This window comes from Gracilinanus agilis, chromosome 4 (assembly GCF_016433145.1).
Source record: "Gracilinanus agilis isolate LMUSP501 chromosome 4, AgileGrace, whole genome shotgun sequence".
NCBI classification, from domain to species: domain Eukaryota; kingdom Metazoa; phylum Chordata; class Mammalia; order Didelphimorphia; family Didelphidae; genus Gracilinanus; species Gracilinanus agilis.
In genome coordinates, this window is record NC_058133.1 from 461,504,897 (window position 1) to 461,524,610 (window position 19,714).

Consider the following 19,714-nt stretch of genomic DNA (forward strand, 5'->3'; position numbering starts at 1 on the left):
CTTTTCTTATGTTGAACTAAGATCTGAAACTCAAAAACTTACATTCATCAACCCTACTTATGACCTCTGGAGCCAAGTAAAACAAATATTTTTCTTTCAATAGACAGACTTTTTTTGTACTTTTTGATAGATGGTTAGCAGTTCAGTTCCCCTTGTCTACACCAAGGTAAAACTATACTACTTTTGACTTATTTTGTTTTAATCCTTACCTTCCATCTTGGAATCAATACTGCTATATTGGTTTTCAGGCAGAAGAACAGCAAGGGCTAGGCAAAGGGGGTTAACTGACTTGCTCAGAGTCACACAGCTAGAAAGTGTCTGAGGCCAGATTTGAACCCTAGGACTTCTCCCTATCCACTGAACCACCAAATGGCCCTTATTACCCTTGATTTCTACAGGCCACCAAGAACTAGCCTGCTGCTTGGATTGAGCTAGTTGCCTCAGATAGGGTGGTCCATAAGTCTTCCTTTTCTTAAATCAAGCCAAGCAAGGATTTCAGAGAGCAGTGAACGAGTACTTGAAGATCATGGCTTTTCTTTGTCTTTTCTTCTTCAGGCCAATCACCCAAGTTCCTTTGGTTTAGGTTGGTTTGAGTTTTTTTGCTACGATTTTTAATTCTTCAAGGTCTTGATCAATCACTTTCCTCTGGATACATTTCATTTTGTCAATAGTTCTCACACTACCCTCTCAATGTCCTTCTAAAAATAGGATGCCCAGACCAAGCAAGATATAGAGAACATTATAAGATGTAAAATGAATAGTTTTGATTCTATTAAATTAAAAAGACAAACAAAATCAATGCAACCAAAATTAGAAAGGAAATAATAAACTGGGTGGGGGGGGATTTTGTAACAAATTTCTCCGACAAAGGTCTAATTTCTCAAATATATGAGGAACTAAGTCAAATTTACAAGAAATCAAGCCATTCCCCAATTGACAAATCATCAAGGGATATAAATAAGCAGTTTTCAGATGAAGAAATCAAAATGATCAATAATATCACCTGAAAAAGTGTTCTAAATCCCTCCTGATTAGAGAAATGCAAATTGAAACAACTCTGAGGCAGATGGGCTAATAGCAGGATTTTGCAGATGAATACCATACTGTACACAATGGAAAGGCAGTATGCCACTACCACTTGCACAGGTTTGCCAACGTGAGATTGTACATGCATGCTATTGGCTGATGGAATGGAAGGCAACCAACTACAGCACTGTGTTCTGTATCCTGGGCGCTGATAGACTCAGTGACTGTAGCATCCGTCTGTTTGCTCTCCCTCAGTGTGCCATAGGTTCAGCATCTCTGCTTATCCACTTCACACTGATGTCTGATTGCTGCTCATAGTGTTGCTCTGTGGTGTTTTGTTTTGGTGAAGTTTTCATAAAAGTTTTCATTTATTTCAAGCCCTCTGCCACCCAAACATTCTGCACCTTCTAAGGCTTCTGCCAGTGAACCCAAGTGCCAGAAGAAGATGCTTACCATCAAAGAATAATTAAATAAGTATCATGCAGATTTTTACCTATCGCGGGGGTCTCTGGAACATAACTCCCACGAGAGGTGAGGCATCACTCCAACATGGTGATGGAATACTATTGTACTATAAGGGATGGTGAATTGCTGGATTTCTAAAAGAACTGAAAGGACCTATACAAACTGATATGGAGTGAAATGAGCAGAACCAGGAAAACATTATACATAGTAACGGAAATATTGTGGGATAATCAAATGTGATAGACTTTGCTACTAATAGCAATGCAATGACTCGAGACAATCCAAAGGGATTTATAAGAAAGAATGCTCTCCACATTGAGGGAAAGAACTGTGGGAGTAGAAATGCAGAAGAAAACATGATTTATCACTTGTTTTGGGTATATGATTTGGGGTTTTGGTTTTTAAAGTTTAGTATATTACCAAAATGAATAATATTTTTTAATTTTAATTTAATTTTAAAAATGAATAATAGGTTTTGAGTGATAATACATGTATAATCCAGTGGAATTGCTTGTCAGCTCCAGAAGGTGGAGAGGGAAGAGGGGAGAAAGAGAACATGAATTCTATAACCAAGGAAAAATATTTTTTTTAATTTGTATTAAATTAAAATATGATGCTGTAACAGACTTCCATTTTGGGGAACCTCCTCACATGTTACACCTCCAAGGAACTCCCAAGTAAGGAGGGGTAGTGAGAGTATCTTGGACCCATATCCTTTCAGTCAAAGGGGTTCCCAGAGCAGACCCCATCTATCAGTTACCCCACTTCTTACAATGCCCAGATATGGACACTGCATTCCAGATGTGATCTGACCAGGACAGAATACAGTGAGGCTGCCCTGATTATGGACCTTGTGCTTCTATTATGAGAGCCTTTAATGGTATTCAATTTTTTGATAGCTATGATACTGCTAACTTTCTCTCTAGGATTATAAGAATTCATTGGCCCTTAAAAACAATTCTTGCTAAACTTTGGTTCAAAGAATCTTATTAAGAATGGACCAAGAGGGGGGCAGCTGGGTAGCTCAGTGGATTGAGAGCCAGGCCTAGAGACGGGAGATCCTAGGTTCAAATCTGGCCTCAGACACTTCCCAGCTGTGTGACCCTGGGCAAGTCACTTGACCCCCATTGCCTAGCCCTTACCACTCTTCTGCCTTGGAGCCAATACACAGTATTGACTCCAAAATGGAAGGTAAGAGTTTAAAAAAAAAAAAAAAAGAAAAGAAAAAAGAATGGACCAAGCAAAAACGGTTTTAGAGAAAAGTCTGATCCGTGGCGGTTAGACCAGGCCTTCTCTTCCACTGGAGAAGCAGGGGTCTGTAGATACAGACAGATCAGGCAAATGGCAAATATGACTGCTATTGCTGACTCCAAAGGAATTCCATCTTTCCTTCTGTTTAACCTTATATTGGTGTATTCAAAGCAGAGATTTGCTAGTAAATGTTTAACAACTGATTTGGGGGAATTAGACAGGTAGGGGGGCTGGGAAGATGTATACATGATATACTTTTAAGTTTAATTTGCATTATTAACATTTTCTTCATCATTTGCTTAAATCAAGACAACATAGAAAACAATAAATCAAGCCCTGATTTGTAGTGTTTGCTGATTTCTGAGATGAAAATGCTTACACTGAAAAATTAACAATTAGGGTAGCCAAGTGACTCAACGGATAGAGAACCAGGTCTGGAGTTTGGAGGATTTGGGTTCAAATCTGGTCTCAGATACTTCCTAGCTGTAAGCCCTGGGCAAGTCACTCATCCCAATTGGCTAGCCCTTACTGCTCTTCTGCTTTAGAATCTTTATTTGTATCCATTCTAAAACTAAAGGTAAGGGTTGTTTGTTTGTTTTTTAAGGAAAAAAAAAGAACATTTAACAATCAGTTCCAGTTGGCTCCAACTAGCCTGATTCAAGAATAGCTCAGGTCTGGTTATCCCAAGGCAATTCTGAAGAGTCCAGCTTCCCTTCTCACCCAACCCTCTGCCAAAGCTGAAACATGCTTTCCAGGAACATCAAGGAATCTATTGGTAATATCTATTGTTCTTTCTCTTCCTCCCCCCCCTTCATGCCTTTTTACTTCTCTCCTTCTCTCTCTCCCCTCCCCAGCTACCCTCGTCTACTCCATGCCATGCTTCATTTGTACAGGCCGTTGAGGCTTAGCCTGCTATCTGGATACAGCTGGTTGCCTGAGGTAGGGTTGTCCATGCAGCTTCCTTTCCTCAAATCATGTCAAAGTAAGGATTCAGGACTCAAGTCTCTCCTGCACAAGTCCATACCCTGTATTGGCTTGTTGACTATTAGCTCACTCAGGAGTCTGGGTCCAAATCTGGCCACCAAAATACACTGACCATGTGATCCTGAGTAATTTATCTTCCCGATAGCCCCAAACGACTCTCTAGCTCCATCCATACAAAGATATATTTAATTAGAAGATCACAAACTATAGCTCATTAGATCGTAAGTTCTTTCAGGGCAGGAACAGTCTGTTGTCTCTTTTGGCATCCTCGGTGCCTGGCCCATAGTAGGTGTTCAAGAAATGTTTATTGATTGATTGATGGAACCAAAAGGGGCTTCATAATCTATCTGCTCCAGGAGTTCTTAACCTTCTTTGTGCCATGGAGCCTTTTGGCAATCGGGCAAAATCTATGGACCCCTTCTCAGATGAATGTTTTTAAAGGCATAAAATAAAATTTATAGGATTAACAAAGAAAACCAATTATATTGAAACATCTTTTCTTTAAAATAAGTTCATGGATGGATTAGAGGTTAAGAACCTCTAATCTAGTTCGAATCCTCCTTTTTACAGATGAGAAAACTGAGACCCAGGAAGTTAAAGTGACTTGTCCAAGGTCACAAGTTATAAAACAGATGCCAACACACATCAATGGAGGGAGTTTCTTCACCTGGAATTCCTTATGCCAATTAAGTCATATGTAGTTACACACACACACACACACACACACACACACACACACACACACACCCACTGAGAGGCTTTATTTCAGGAATATTGCTGCAGCTTAAATCTGGAAACTGACCCGCATAAAAGCCAAAGATATTGAGAGTTTTAAACTTTATTTTAGAAGGTAAGAGAACATTACATTCAAAATCATTGAGAGGAATATGATGTATCTACATAAACTTTAGGTGGTCTCCACAGGCACCCTGAGAGGAGACAGAAAGAGAGAGTCAGCCTTTAGTCTAGGCAGAATAGGCAAAGCCGACCCTGTTGTTGGCCATGTCATAGACAGAATAGTATTCCTTGAGGAAGACATCACCCAGAATCCACAGAGGCTGCCCATTGGGGGAGGGCAGATAAGTGGCCTCAATCCCAAGCCGGCAGTAACCATTGTTCTGTACAAAGAGAAAAAGGAAAGATTTAACTGAACCTGCCTTGGGAGGTCCCTTTCTCAGGGAACTTCCCATTCCATGGCTCCCCCGGACCTCTGAGGCCTTGTTTATCTTCAGCTGATCTCCTCTGACTGATTCTCCAGAGCTGCTAAAATGATATCTGGACAAAGAAAGGGCCGTCCAGGCTCATCCTCCTCCTTACTCCCTAATAAGCCTGGGAAGTAGATACTTACATTGAAGACATAAGCAGAGGGAGGCAGAGGGAACTGGGACCCATTGATGACAAAAGTGATGGTGGGCATATCCTGGATGTAGTTGCAGTTGACCATAAACTAAGGAAGGAATAAGCAGATATGGGACTTGGAACTAGAGAGTAAAGGACTGCCCATCCGTTACCCCCATCATGAGTCATCCTGTCAGATTCCCTCACCCCTCCTCCTCCAGCACCTCCAGAAAAAGTGAGGACTAAGCTATATCATTGGTTCATAAGAAGACTAAGGACTCTGATTCTTCCTTGCCTCAAATCTCCAAACAGTCACAGGCTGAATCCTGGAATTTTTAATGTGGAAATAGACCGTCACAAACAAAAAAAGGGCCCACCCTATCTCTATCTCAGGGACCTCTAATTTAAATAGCAAAAGACATAGGAGTACCCACTCAGCTACACTCAAAACTCTTATCACCTGCATTACATACAAAGGTAGGCATCCATGTAAGACTATGCCCTTGTCATTGCAAGCCAATGCTATGATATCTTATTATGTTATATTGTATATTAAATATATATTATAATATCATAATTATCTACAGAAGGAGCCCTGTCGGTCCAGGCTTCTTCCAGGGAGAAAAAATGTACAGGAATTGAGTGAGAAAGCAGCTAGCTCTACCTTTCCTGCCATGCTTGATCAATAACCCAGCCCTGAGAAATACAAAAGTTCAAAATTGTTAGAGGTTTCAGAGGCTGCCTACAAAAACCTGCACCTGAGCAAAAAATTCCCTCTATGATGTTTCCAGAAAGAGGCTGTCCAGCCTTCTCTTGAAGACTTCCAGGGATAGAAATGCATGACTTCCTAAGACTTCCACACTGAAATGACTGTAATTGTTAGGAAGTTAGCCCTTATAGTAAGTCAAAAATCCTTCATTTCTCCACTCTTCTGGTCCCTGGGGCCAAGCAGAACAAATCTAGTCTCTCTTCCACATGACAACCCTTCAGATATTTGAAGACGGCAATTAATCCTTCCCTCTCCCCTTCCTCCATTCTTATCCAGCCCTCTGACAAAGTTTTCTGTTCTCCAGTCTAAAATCCTCATTGTCCTTGTGAGGTAAAAGTTACTTTACAGAAATGTCAATGAGTAATCTTATTCTCTCTCTCTCTCTCTCTTCCTCCCCTCTCTTCTTCTGCCCTCCTTTCTCTGCCCCTCTCTCCCTCCTTTCTCTCTCCCTTTCGTCCCTCTTCTCTTTCTCTCTCTCCTTTTTCCCTTTCTCCATCTTCTCTCACTGTCTTTTTTTTTTTAAAACCCTTGTAGTTTGGTGTATTGTCTCATAAGTGGAAGAGTGGTAATGGTAGGCAATGGGGCTCAAGTGACTTGCCCAGGGTCACACAGCTGGGAAGTGGCTGAGGCCAGGTTTGAACCTAGGACCTCCTGTCTCTAGGCCTGACTCTCACTCCACTGAGCTACCCAGCTGCCCCTCTCACTGTCTTTTTGTCCCTTTCTCTCTCTCTGCCTGTCTCTCCCTCTCCCTCTGACTCTTCCTCGCTCTGTCTCTCCCTCTTTGTGTATGTGTGTCTCTCTCCCCTTTCTCCTTCTCCCTGCCTCCTTTCCTTTCTCCTCCCTCAGCCCTCTCATCTCATCTCATTTTTGCAGTCAGTCTAGATGGACCACATGGCTAAGATCGCTCAGTCTTTTAGCTGATTATTCTTACCCTGGAGGAGTCTAGTTTGGGCACACTACATATCATATACTGGTAGTACTCTCTGAGCAGCCAGCTTCTGCCCATCCAGGGATGCTCCATTCCCAGAAAGCAGACCCATTCCCCTGGGAAAGGCTTCCCTCTGCTTTGACCCCTGTTGTCCTCTTACCCATGGATTCAAGGATTCCAAAACCTGCACCCTCCACCCCCACTGCTGCCCTTCACAGGCTGAGTTCAGGCTCTTCCTGTCAGTTCATCTCAGACCTCCAGAGACACCCTCAGCCTGTGGTCACTCACGTCACCATTCTGAGCCTGCTGGGCTCCTGTTGCTTGCAGGAAGGCATTCATGTACTGCTGAGGAACAGCCAGAAGGAAGGTTCCTGTATCCACAATGGCTTGGCAGCCCTGGGAACACCAGCCGGTGGCCTGGTTACCAATGGCAAACCTGAAGGGGAGACGAGACCCCAAGGCCATCAGACTCCTTAAACCAGTCCAGAAGCCATGTCCCTTCCCCACCCAAGCAGGTCCTGAAATCCTATCATTCCGCTGGAGAAATGACACAATATATACACGGAACATTAACTAAATCGATACATGCTAAGCACCAAGTGAGGACCGGACAACAAGGACTATAAACATTCAAAGGAAGGACAAGTCATTATGGGCCAGGATGGAGCAGAGTCCCAAAGTCATAGAATTTTAGAATTATTCGAAGTCTTTGAGACCATCTAGTCCGAACCTTTGACTCTACTGCAAGGAAAATGGTAAACAGAAAAAGGTCAGGTGACTTGCTCTAGGTCTCATGGCTCATGAGTGGCCCCATTAGGGTTAGATGGTGGGTCAGGGTTGGCTTCATGAAGGGGGAAGTATTTGAGCCAGCCATAGAAGATGAACAAGAGTGGTTAAATAGGAAAAAGAATTTCTGGTAGAGGATATGGGAATAGGGAAAGGACAAATAGACTGGGAAAGTTTGTGAGAGCCTTGAACACGAAGCAAAGGCATTTGGATTTGACTCTGTGGACAAGGAAGAGCTAGTAAAGATGTTTGAGAAAGATTAAAATCTTATTGAGAATTATGAACTTAATAATTCATTAAAATTCTAAAATGTGGGGGCAGCTGGGTAGCTCGGTGGATTGAGAGCCAGGCCTAGAGATGGGAGGTCCTAGGGTCAAATCTGACCTCAGACACTTCCCAGCTGTGTGACCCTGGGCAAGTCACTTGACTCCCATTGCCTACCTTTACCACTCTTCCACCAAGGAGCCAATACACAGTATTGACTCCAAGATGGAAGGGAAGGGGTAAAAAAAAAAAATTCTAAAAAGTGTGACAGTTTCCAAAGAGCTTTTGCTTACATTACCTTGTAAGGAAAAGCAGAGCAGGTGTTATTATTCCCATTTTGCATATAGGGAAACTGAGATTCAGAAAACCTAAGGCAGGGACCCAGATTCAAAAGGCCCAAGACAACCAATCTGTTGGTTTATAAAGATTCAGGTGACCAGCCAGGGGTATACTAGAGTCTGTTTGAATCAGCTACAGATTGCTAAGTGTGAGCACTTGCGCTTCAGAAATCAGCCAATTCTACAAATCAGGGCATGATTTATGATTCTGGCTTTTGTCTAGACTTAAGGAGGCAATGGAGAAAATGTTAATAATGCAGATTAAGCTTAAAAATGAGTCACACAGGGAGCAGGTTATTAAACATTTACACTGTTGCCAGTAGTATTATAATTTAAAGGGTTAGAGGTCAGAGGACCAAGAGTTCAGACCCATCTAAAGCCTTTTATTTACTAAAGAGACTGTGAAGTCCTTAAAAAGGTCTTCAACCATCCCCATGACAGAGGAGAAAATGCCACCATGCCCCACCTCCCTTTCTTCCATGCCCAAGAAATAATCATTGCTAGCATCAGAAAGCACTTTAAAGTTTGCACAGCACTAAAGACACCCGAAGGCAGTTTCTCACAAGGAGATGGTCCTGGAAACACTATTTCTTGGTTCCTGGACAGCTCAATGAGGCCACTTACTCCTCAATGCCAATCTGCCAGTAAACTTCCTGAGTCACGGGGGTCCAGGTGATCTGACCCGAGTAGAGCTGAGGGTCCACACCTCCGAGGATCAGCTCCCCTCCATACTGCTGAGTTGGTTGACTGAGAACAGAGAAAGAACATGGTGAGTCCAGATGCCTGATCTCTTCCTCTGGCATGGGGCTTTAGGAGGGCTTCCAGGGTGTACCAGCAGAAATGTGTTCAACCTGCATTAAAAACAACTTGGGCAGAGCTCGAAGGCAATAGATATTTTTTTTAAATCTTTACCTTTGGTCTTGGAAGCAATACTATGTGCTGGTTCCAAGGCAGAAGAGCAGTAAGGGCTAGGCAATGGGGGTCAAGGGACTTGCCCAAGGTCACACAGCTAGGAAGTATCTGAGGCTAGATTTCAAACCAGGGCCTCCTGCCTCTGGGCCTGGCTCTCAATCCACTGAGCCACCCAGCTGCCCCCATGGAAGTCTCCACTTTAAGCAAAATCAATACATGAAAATCCAGAAGTACAAAGAGGTCATCACTGGGAAAGTTTGGCGATTTTTGGTTGTTTTTTTTTTCTTTTTTTTTTTTTATGTTGCAAAGTGATTCATCTGCTTATACCTTAATTTTAGATTTTAAATGAGTTCAATTTATACACAAGTTTTAGGAACATACCTAATCGGTAAAATGGAGACCACCCACACCTCATTCTGACACACATAGTAGCCTTTTGTAATAATAATATATAGTTAGAATGATCTTGAATCCCTAAAACTATATTACCCAAACTTCCTTTCCGTATTACCCACAATTCCTTTGGCCTTTCCTATACCTGCATTGTTATGGGTCTGTATATAATTTGGGTTCGCTCTTCCACATGAGGTGAGTGGTGAGCACTCCCTGTGTTCTCTAGCTCTCCTCAAATATTAATACATCTTCATAAATATTATGCTTTGGAGTTATTGAATATTAATTTTTAAATCCACAAAAAATATTAATAACTGTTGTGGTTGTTCGGTCACTCAGTCATATCCGACTCTTCGTGACCCCATGGACCATAGCTACCCTTTGAGGTTTTCTTGGGAAAGATACTCCAATGGTTCGACATTCCCTTCTCCAATGGATCTAGTGGATCCTTTTGTCAGGCAATCAGAGGTTAAGTGACTTGCCCAGGGTCACAGAGATAGGAAATGTCTAAGGCCACATTTGAACTCAGATCGTCCCGACTCCAGGCCTAGCACTCTATCCAATGAGTCACCCACTCCTATAATAAAAATGATAATAATGATAATAATAATAAATAATAATAATAGCATTTACATAGTGCTTGGAAGGGAGGCACTATCCTACTCTACCCAGTAAGCCATCATCCATTTTGCCAAAAATTTAAAAATAAAGAGAAAAAAATCAATTCAGCAAAACCAACCATCACATAAGACAAATTTCACCATTTCTGCAAAAAGGAGAGAGAGATAAATTTTCTCAACTCTGCTCCAGGGCCCAGCTTTTTACTGGGTAGTGAAATGATTCTCATTTCCCAGAGGAGGAAACTGAGGCTGAGCTCTATCTACCCCCCCACCCCAGTCCTGGCAACATGGTTCTGCTTCTAGGAGTGAGACTCTACACTAGGGCAAAGGGGACTGGTTTCAGGGTGAGCCTATTAATACGATATGATGGAAAGAATTTTTGATTTAGAGTCCCATAACCTCAATTCAAATCCTGACTTGCCCAGGGCCCATACAACTAGTAAGTGTCTGAGACAGGATTGGAACCCAGGTCTTCCTGACTCCAGATCCAGCAATCTAGGCACTGTACCAACTAGCCTTTCTGACCGAAGAATATTAGTACCTGGAGCTCTAGGTACACTGAGGCCCTAAATCCCCAGAAGTCTTGGTCCTTGACCCTGCTCGGTGAAAGTGAGCTCTTACCGGGAGAAGTAGAAGCTGAAAATGGGCTCTGAGAGCTGTCCCTGCTGCAACATCCCCTGCATCACGGTGGGAGAATTGCCTACAGCCATTGCTGGGTAAGCCATTCCCAAAATCCCATCAAAGTCGGAATAGTAGAAGGGGTTGCTGGGCTCGTTCTCACTCAGGCCAAACTCCTGATTACTGACAACGATGTTCTGAACCTGGGGAGAGATAAAAAAAAATTAAGTCCAAAACCCTCACCCCACAAATGAGCTTCAGGACCTTGAAACCAGAGAGAACCCAGATGGCTGAGCAAAGGAAAGCAAGCGGTGGGTCTATGAGGAATTAAATAAAGCTTAACAAATAAATATAGGAATGAAATAAAGCCCAGGTCCAGAAGGTGAGGCTAGAAACTTGAAGAATCCCAAATCTCTCCTGGGAAAATCAAAAGCATTATGTGTGTGGCCTCTTCCAGGGCTGGACCATCACTGACCTTTGGTCTGACCATTTCCAGTGGGACCACCAAGAATGGAGCAGAAAAGGACCATTTGCCCCCTTGCCCTGGAAACATGATTGGACTTCTGGATGTGAGATTCAAAGGCAAATGAGACTGATTTTATACTAAGCCTATCAGCATGATGTGATGGAACAAGCTGAGCTTTTGAGTTGGAGTTCCAGAGCTTCAATTTAAATCCAGGTTTTGCTTAGTACCTGCGTGATCTTGGCCAAGTCATTTCTGCTTTTACCTCTTCAGTTTCCTCATTTGTAAAATGAGGCAAGTGGGTTAAAAACAAACAAACAAACAAATAAACTAAACTAAAGTTCTTTCTAGTTCTAACTTCATGGTCCTATTGGGAATCATTTTTTTTAATCCTATAGAGGATTTATGAGGGGGGAAAAATTAAAATATTTGAAGTCACCTAAGACTTGTATCATCTTATAGAAAACAGAAATGCATTGATTTATTCTGTTTCTCCATAAGGGAGAACAAGGACCAATTTTGGCTCAATATAAGGATGTCTGAAAAACAAGGCAGAATATTGGATTAAGTGCTGCCTTTGGAGTCAGGAAAGGCAGGGCTCATCTCTTCCTGCCTCTGAAGCCTAGAACCTGGGTGACTATGGACAAGTCATCTAATTTCTCTACAACCAAGATATTCTCTAAGACTATAAAGTAACAAGTTGCTCATTTATCCCAGCAGAGAGAGTTTCCATACCGAGGAATTCTTGAATCTGATGAAATCACAGAACTGGACCACCTTTACCAGCCCATCTACCCCCAACAGGGGTGGTGGGACCACCTCAGAACTTTTGGTTCAGTTAAATTTTCCCAGGCAAATGCTACACATCAAGACTTTAACTGATTATTTTGACAACTATCTAGACTTAAGAAATCAATGGAAAAAAATGTTCATAATGCAGATTCAATTTTGTTTTAAGCCCTTGCCTTCCATCTTAAAATCAATACAGTGTATTGGTTCCAAGGCAGAAGAGCAGTGAGGGCTAGGCAATGGGGGTTAAGTGACTTTTCCTGGGTCACACAGCTAGGAAGTGTCTGAGGCCAAATTTGAACCTGGGACCTTTCCTATCTAATCCTGGCTTTAAATCTACTGAGCCACCTAGCTGCCCTTATAGATTAAATTTGGAAGTGTGTCATACAGACTTTCCCCCCAGAGATCCAATTGTTAAACATTTTCTAGCACATCTCTGGATCCACCACACTAAGAATTCTCTACTGGAATTGTCCAATCATGGAAGAGGATGTCTAAAAGGTCACTAGAAATAAGCAGATAGTGCCTGGACCACTCCCCCCTCCACTTCTTTGCTGAGGTGGGGGATTGTAGGTGTGGACTACTGCATATAAAATCAGATTTTTCCAATATATTGGTTAGTTTCTATGAGTTAGGTTCTCTCCTCCTTTTATATTTGTCATTATAAGAAATGTCTCTCTAGGAAAAAGAAAGGGGTGGAGGGAGCGGGTAAGGAGAAATGCAGGTGATTTAAAACAAAAGATATCAATAAAAATAAGAAGATATCAATAAAAATTGTTATTTAAAATCTGTCCTGGATGCTGAAAGATATAAGTAAAAATTCATTGAGAAAAAATACAAATCTGTCCTAGATGCTGAAAGATTTCAATTAAAAAAATCATTTAAGGGGCACCTAGGTGGCACAGTAAATCAAGAGCCAGGCCCAGAGGCTGGGTTCAAATTTGGCCTCAGATACTTCCTAACTGGATGACACTGGGGAAGTCACTTCACCCCCATTACCCAGCCACTCCTCTGCCTTGAACCAATACATAGAATTGTTTCTAAAACAGAAAATAAGGGTTAAAAAAAAATCATTTAAAATAATCATTCGTCTGGTATACTGAAAAATACCATTTAAAAAAAAAAATCAAGTTTTTTTTTTGTTTTTTTTTTTTTAACTACCTGTCCCTGTCCTGAATGCTGAAAGATATCAAGCAAAACAAAACAAAATAAAAGCAAAAACTACCTGTCCTGGATGCTGAAAGATATCAAGTAAAACAAAACAAAATAAAAGCCAAAACTACCTGTCCTGGATGCTGGAAAATATCAATAAAAAATTATTGAAAACTTTTTTTTAAAGAAAAAGGAAAGGAGGCAGCTGGATGGACACTGCTTAGCTGTGTGACCCTGGGCAAGTCACTTGACCCCCACTACCTAACCCTTACCACTCTTATGCCTTGGAACCAATACATAGTATTGATTCTAAGACAAGGTAAGAGTTTAAAAAAAGGGGGGAGAGGGAAGAAGAGAAAAACAATTATTGAAAAATTTTTAAAGAAAAAATCAATTATTTTTTACAAAAATTTTAAAAAGACGAGAAAAATCGATTCTTTTTTTAAAATTGTAAGAGAAAAAATAAATTATTGGGGGGAATAAAAGGCAGGTGGCTTGAATGCTGTAGAAAAGATCCTTGAATCTAGGGACTAGCTGACTTCCCGAATGTTTTTGACTTCTAAGAATCCATGATTCCGTGGGTCCTATCGTAGTCCCATTATGGATAAGTGAGGAGGGGTGCTAAATGCACCCACTGCGCTAAGCCCAGGGTGGGAGGTTGGTGCCACGGTGATCCCCCTCTTTCAGCTGGGGAAACTGAGGCAGCTAGCGGTTAACTGACGGGCCCCGGGACCCCACAACTCGCAAGCCGCCTGAGGGCGAACTTGAATTCGAGTTTCCGGGCGCTCCCGCCGCTTTTCGCGGTATTTTGGGTTCCCCCTTGTGCTTCCTTGGGGGCAGGGTTCGCAGGCTCGGCGGCGGCCGTGGCCGTGGCCGTGGCTGCGGCCGTGGCCGTGGCCCAGTGCGGAGCCGTGAAGCGAGCGTGAGCGAGGCTACTCACGGTCACGGTGTCGTAGCCCAGCACAACTGTCAGGCTACCGCTCCCGTAGGACAGCGTGTAGGTCTGCCCGCCGTTGGTGAAGGTGGAAGACTGGCTGGGGCTGAACCTATTGTGATTGGCTGGAGAGAGACACAAGGAGGCATGGGCATCTCCGGGGCGCGGGGCCACCTCCCCGGGCCGGCAGCCCTCCGCGCCGCCAGTCCCCCGCGGAGTGCCCAGCGCCTACTCCAGCCGCACCTCTCCTGCGTGGGGCGCCCGCAGCCCTCGCAGAACCCCCTCCCCACTCCAGCCTTTCCCCCCAAGGCGGCCCCCACGTACGCGGTGATCCATTTACAACCTGCCTCCTGGCTGCTCTCCTGACGAGTCAGTCAGTCAGTCAGAGAGCATTTATTAAACGCCTGCTGTATACCAGGCACTGCGCACTGCCCTCCTAACAGTTTCCTGAACGTAAGTGCGTCAGTAAGCAAGTATTAAGCGACTCCTGTGTGTCAAGCACCGCACGAGCCTCCTTGCTGTTTCTAGAATGTCAATCAGACAGCATTTATGAAGTGCCTACTATGTACTGAACTAAATTTGAACTAAAAACTAAATAAAAGGGCAGGGTTTTCTCTTGCCCTCCCCCAAGTTTATAACGTTCTCCTCTTCTCACCTCTGCGTCCTGCCTTTTCCTTCTTTTCTTCAGGACCCACCTCGAAACCCAACGAGGACAGGAGGCCTTAGCCAGTCCCGCCCCCACGCCCCCACGCCCCCCAGCGCCTTCCCCTCCGAGACTACCTTCCAAACAAAACCCGGTCATTCAGAGCCCGCCAATAACCTGCGTTCTCGCGCTCTTGCGCTCTCGCGCTCTCTGTCTGTCTGTCCGTCCGTCTGTCTTTGGGTCAGTCTCCATCTCGGTCCGTCAGTCTGTTTGTGTCGGTCTGTCTCAGTTAGTCAGTCTCTGTCTCTATCTATGCCTCTCTGTCTCTGTGTGTCTCTGCTTCTTTCTGTCTGTCTCTGTCTGTCGGCCTGTCTCAGTCTCTGACTCTGTGTGTCTCTGTGTCTTCACTCTCTCAGTCTCTCTGGGTCTCTATCTCTGTCTTCTCTCTGTCTCTGTCTCTGTCTCTGCCTTTCTCTGTCTGTCTGTCTATCCCTGACTCTACCTCTCTTTCTTTGTCTCTGTCTCTGTCTCTGTCTCCTCTCTGTCTCTATCTCTGTCTTTCTCTGTGTCTGTCCTCTCTCTGTCTCTCTCTCTCTCTCTCTCTCTCTCTCCTCCTCCTCCTCCTCCTCCTCTCTCCACCCCACCCCCTTCTTTCAAGCCCCTCCAGGAAGCCGGTCCTGCTCTCCCTCGGTTTTCTAGTCCCGTCTTTCAGAGATCCTCTCCTCTATCCGTCTCCAGTGTCCCCTCAGACCTCCATTACCCTGGGCGCTCCTGGGGGGCAGGAGCCGGCTTTGCCTACCCTCACCCCACCCCCGACCCCCACCCCCACACATTAGCCCTGGCTCAGAGCTGGTGCTTAATCAATGCTCACTGACTGGTTGACTGACTGCTCTCTCACACAGTTTATCTACTTGGGGTCCCCGCTGCAAGTAGGGTGGGAGCTCCTCTAGGGCAGGGGCTGCCTTATTTTTATGATTTTCAAGTTGCTTTTCTAACTACCCCCAATTCAGGGCAATGTCCAGCGACCTGGGAGGTCCTGTCTGTCCCTGCAGGACTCCCCTTTATCCACTGCGTGGACAGGAATCAAGGCTGGCTCTGAGGGTGGGGGTCTCAGATATGATGGAGACCAGCCGCTCCCCTCCTCCTCATTTTATACTCGAGGAAACTGAGTCCCAGCTCAACCAGGAAGTCTGGGTCTGTTTCCTCCCTTTTTCCTCTCCCTCCTCCCTTTCCCTCTTTGCCCTCCCCTCTCCCCCTTCCTTCTCCTCTCCCCTTCCTTTCCCTCCCTTCTCTCCCTTTCTCCTCCCTTTCCCTCCCCTCCCCCTCTTTTTTCTCTCTTCCCCTTCCTTTTCTCTCTTCCTTCTCCCTTCTCTTCTCTCCCCACTTTTTCTCTCCTCTCACTCCCCTTTCCCTCCTTTCTTTCCACATCCATTTCCTTCTCCCCCCCTCCCTCCCCCTCCCCAGGTGGTAGGGGGAGCACTCACAGCACGCCTGGCTCTGGCAGTAGGTGGAGGGCACCCACAGGTTGGAGGAGCCTGTGTCGAAGAGGACCAGGAAGTTCTGAGGAGGGGTGCCGATGCTGATTTCCCCAAAGTAGAAAGACTGCAAAAACAAAATTCCTTGAGGATGCCTCCTGGAGGAGAGAGGATGGAGTTGCCCTAGGGGGTGCCCATGTCCCCTAGGAAACCAGCTCGCCTCCCACCGCTTGGGCACATGCTGGGTGATTTTGCTGAAGTGTTTTTTTCCTCCTCTTTTTTAAAGAAAAAATTACTATGAAGACTGGCCTGGGGGGGGTGGGAGTGGAGGTGTGGGGGACACCTTGGGATATGTAGATGAAGCAAAAACGAAAGATTTTTTTTTTTTAAAGAAAAACAAACAATTCCAAGGGAAGTCAGAAGTGAGTAAAGAAATATATGGAAAAGGCTTAAAAATGCCTGGTCTAAATCCAGTCCCACCCATCTGATGCTGTCTCCTCTGAAGACCTCGATTTTATGACCAATCCCTGGCCAGAGTATTTAATGAACATGGATTGGGGGGGGGGGGGCAGCTGGGTAGCTCAGTGGATTAAGAGCCAGGTCTAGAGACAAGAGGTCCTAGGTTCAAATCTTGCCTCAGACACTTCTCAGCTGTGTGACCCTGGGCAAGTCACTTAACTCCTGTTGCCTAGCCCTTACCACTCTTCTGCCTTGGAGCCAATACACAGTATTGACTCCAAGATGGAAGGTAAGGGTTTAATTAATAAATAAATGATCAAACAAACAAATTAATTAATAAATAAATGGGTGAGTGGCTAAATAAATAAATAAGTGGATAAATAAATAGATAAATAAATATAAACATTGATTGTTTCTCCAGCACTTCCTCTTGTCGTTCAGTCAGTAAACCAACACTTGGTAAGTGTTAACCACAGGCTGGGCACTGTGCCAAGCTCCAAACCTCAAGTTTCTACCCTCAAAGGACTTAACAGGCTAATTGAAAGAGCCGCTCACACTTCTCGGGTTGGTGGAACACCTGAGAGAAGATTACTTTTTTCTACAAATGACTCAGTTGGATGTCCATCTTGCCTACCAAGGCTTTTTGTGTTTAATGCTTACACTCTGTCTTAGAATAGAAGTACAATACTGTGTATTGGTACCAAGACAGAAGAGCAGTCAGGGCTAGGCAACTGGGGGTTAAGTGACTTGCCCAGGGTCACACAGCTAGGTAGTGTCTGAGGCCAGATTTGAACCCAAGACCTCCCACCTCCCAAGCTAGGTCTCAATTCACTGAGTCACCTAGTTGCCCCTGTTTTGTTTTGTTTTTTTTCTCTTCCTATCACAGAAGACTACACTTCTACCCCCACTTTCCTGAGCCTGATCTGGCAAAAAGAATAATGAAATCTGTAACAAAATATAGTGGAATGTATCTTGTACTAGAAATCGAGCATCCTGTATTCGATCCTAGCTTTGAGAGTAGCTAGTCAACAAGTCACTTAACTTTTTTTCATCTAAAAATGGGGATGAAACTAATACTTAAACTGCTTACTTAGGACTCTTGGGAGGAAAGTGCTTTGTAAACTTTCAAGTAAAATGTGAAATGAGTTATTATTGTATAGATTTTGCGTGTACTAGCTGCGCATGCACTTCTTTGTATACATAGTCCCCCCCAATATGGAATGGAAGTTCACTCATGGAATCTGAGGGTGGGAAGGTATCTCTGCAGCCATACAATTCATCCCATAATCAAGAGGAATGCTGCTAGCAGTATGACCCTGTGCAAGTCACTTAACCCCGATTGCCTAGCCTTTGACACTCTTCTGTCTTAGAACTGATACTAAAAGAAAAAAAGTAAGGGTTTAAAAAAAGGGTGGGAAATGCTCCTTATACCATACCACAACAAATGATTGTGAAGATCTCCAAGGAGGGAGGCTCCCCACTCTCTGGATGCAACCCATTCCCACTTTCCATAGTTCTAATTGTTTAAAAGGTTTTCCTGGAATCAAACTTAAATTCTCTTCTTTGCAATTTCCATCCAAATTTCCATCTTTGTACAATAACACCCTTCAAATATTTAAACACAGCTATTGCGCTGATCTGAATTCCTAGAGGACTTTCCTTATCTGCCTTTGTTTCCCAGCATAGTGGATAGAGTGCCAGCTCTGGAGACAAGAAGACAAGCTCAAATCTGGCCTGAGAGAATGGGAAAGTGTAACCCTGGACAAGTCACTTCATCCTTATTTGCCTCAGTTTCCTCATCTTATAAAATGAGCTGGAGAAGGAAATGCAAACCACTCTAGTATCTTTGCCAAGAAAACCCCAAATGGGGTTAGAAGGCTGAAACAACTTTATAACAACATGCCCAGCACCTAGCCCAGTTCCTAAGTACTAAAATAATAAAGTTATTTAAAAAAAAAAACACTCTTTCTTAAGCCTTTATGTGTTGACTATCACAACCCACCAAGACCATCTTCAGGACAAGCCAATATCCTGGTGAATTGGTTTGGGAACAGAGGTCTTAAGAAGAGTCAGACTCAAGGTCAGAGAGAGTAGGGTGGGAGATGCCGGCACCGGCATGAACGTTTTGTGCTTTTCCAGATTGAGGGTGACCCCAGCCTGAGCCCTGGAGCACCTACCACCCAGACTGGCGTCCTAGGCACTTGTTCTATGCCTTCCAAGCAGATGCCACCTTTCTGTTAATTGTCAGGCTTTTGTTTCACATCCATATGATTATCTTTCTCCATTATCCCAACAATTCAAAGATGGCATCCCACAATGGGGACACCCAAGCAAAACAAGATGGTGAGAGAGAGAGAGAGAGAGACAGACAGAGAGAGAGACAGACAGACAGACAGAGAGAGAGAGACAGAGAGACAGAGACAGAGAGACAGAGACAGAGTCAGAGAGAGAAAGAAAAAGAGAGACAGAGAGAGAGAGACAGAGGCAGAGAGAGACAGAGAGAGAGAAAGAAAGAAAAAGAGAGAGAGACAGAGAGACAGAGAGAGAGAGACAGAGGGAGAGACAGAGAGAGAGAGACAGAGAGACAGAGAAAGTGAGTGAGGGATAGACAGAGGGACAGAGAGAGAAACAGGGAGAAAGATAGATAGAGAGACAGAGAGACAGAGAGAGATAGAGAGAGAGGGTGACCGAGAGAATACAGAGTGACAGAGAGAGAGACAGAGAGAGGGAGAAAGATGCGGAGAGAGAGAAAGAGAGAGAGAGAGACAGAGAGAGAGACAGAGAGAGAGACAGAAGAGAGACAGAGAGAGACAGAGAAAGTGAGTGAGGGAGAGAGAGAGACAGAGAGAGAAACAGCTAGAGACAGAGATAGAGATAGATAGAGACAGAGAGAGACAGAGACAGAGAGAGGGACAGAGACAGAAAGACAGAGAGACAGAGAAACAGAGAGAAAGAGAAAGAGAAAGAGAGACAGAGACTGAGACAGAGACAGAGAGAGATAGAGAGAGACATGGAGAGACAGAGAGACTGACAGACAGACAGACAGAGAGACAGAGACAGAGACAGAGAGACACAGAGAGCGACAGAGACAGAGACAGAGAGAGAGA

General features: G+C 44.1%; 1 protein-coding gene across 1 annotated transcript in view; it reads right to left on the minus strand.

The window, feature by feature from the left end:
* Positions 1-4,560: 4,560 nt before the first annotated feature.
* The window catches only part of LOC123247164 (pepsin B), a 28,077-nt gene continuing 12,923 nt past the window's right edge, over positions 4,561-19,714 (minus strand). The window contains exons 2-8 of the mRNA XM_044675966.1: positions 16,158-16,275; positions 14,037-14,155; positions 10,696-10,895; positions 8,774-8,896; positions 7,050-7,197; positions 5,075-5,173; positions 4,561-4,844 (exon numbers count right to left, since the gene is read on the minus strand). Of these exons, the coding sequence (XP_044531901.1) occupies positions 4,692-4,844; positions 5,075-5,173; positions 7,050-7,197; positions 8,774-8,896; positions 10,696-10,895; positions 14,037-14,155; positions 16,158-16,275 (960 nt within the window). The 3' untranslated portion in view covers positions 4,561-4,691. The remainder of the gene's footprint in view (positions 4,845-5,074; positions 5,174-7,049; positions 7,198-8,773; positions 8,897-10,695; positions 10,896-14,036; positions 14,156-16,157; positions 16,276-19,714) is intronic.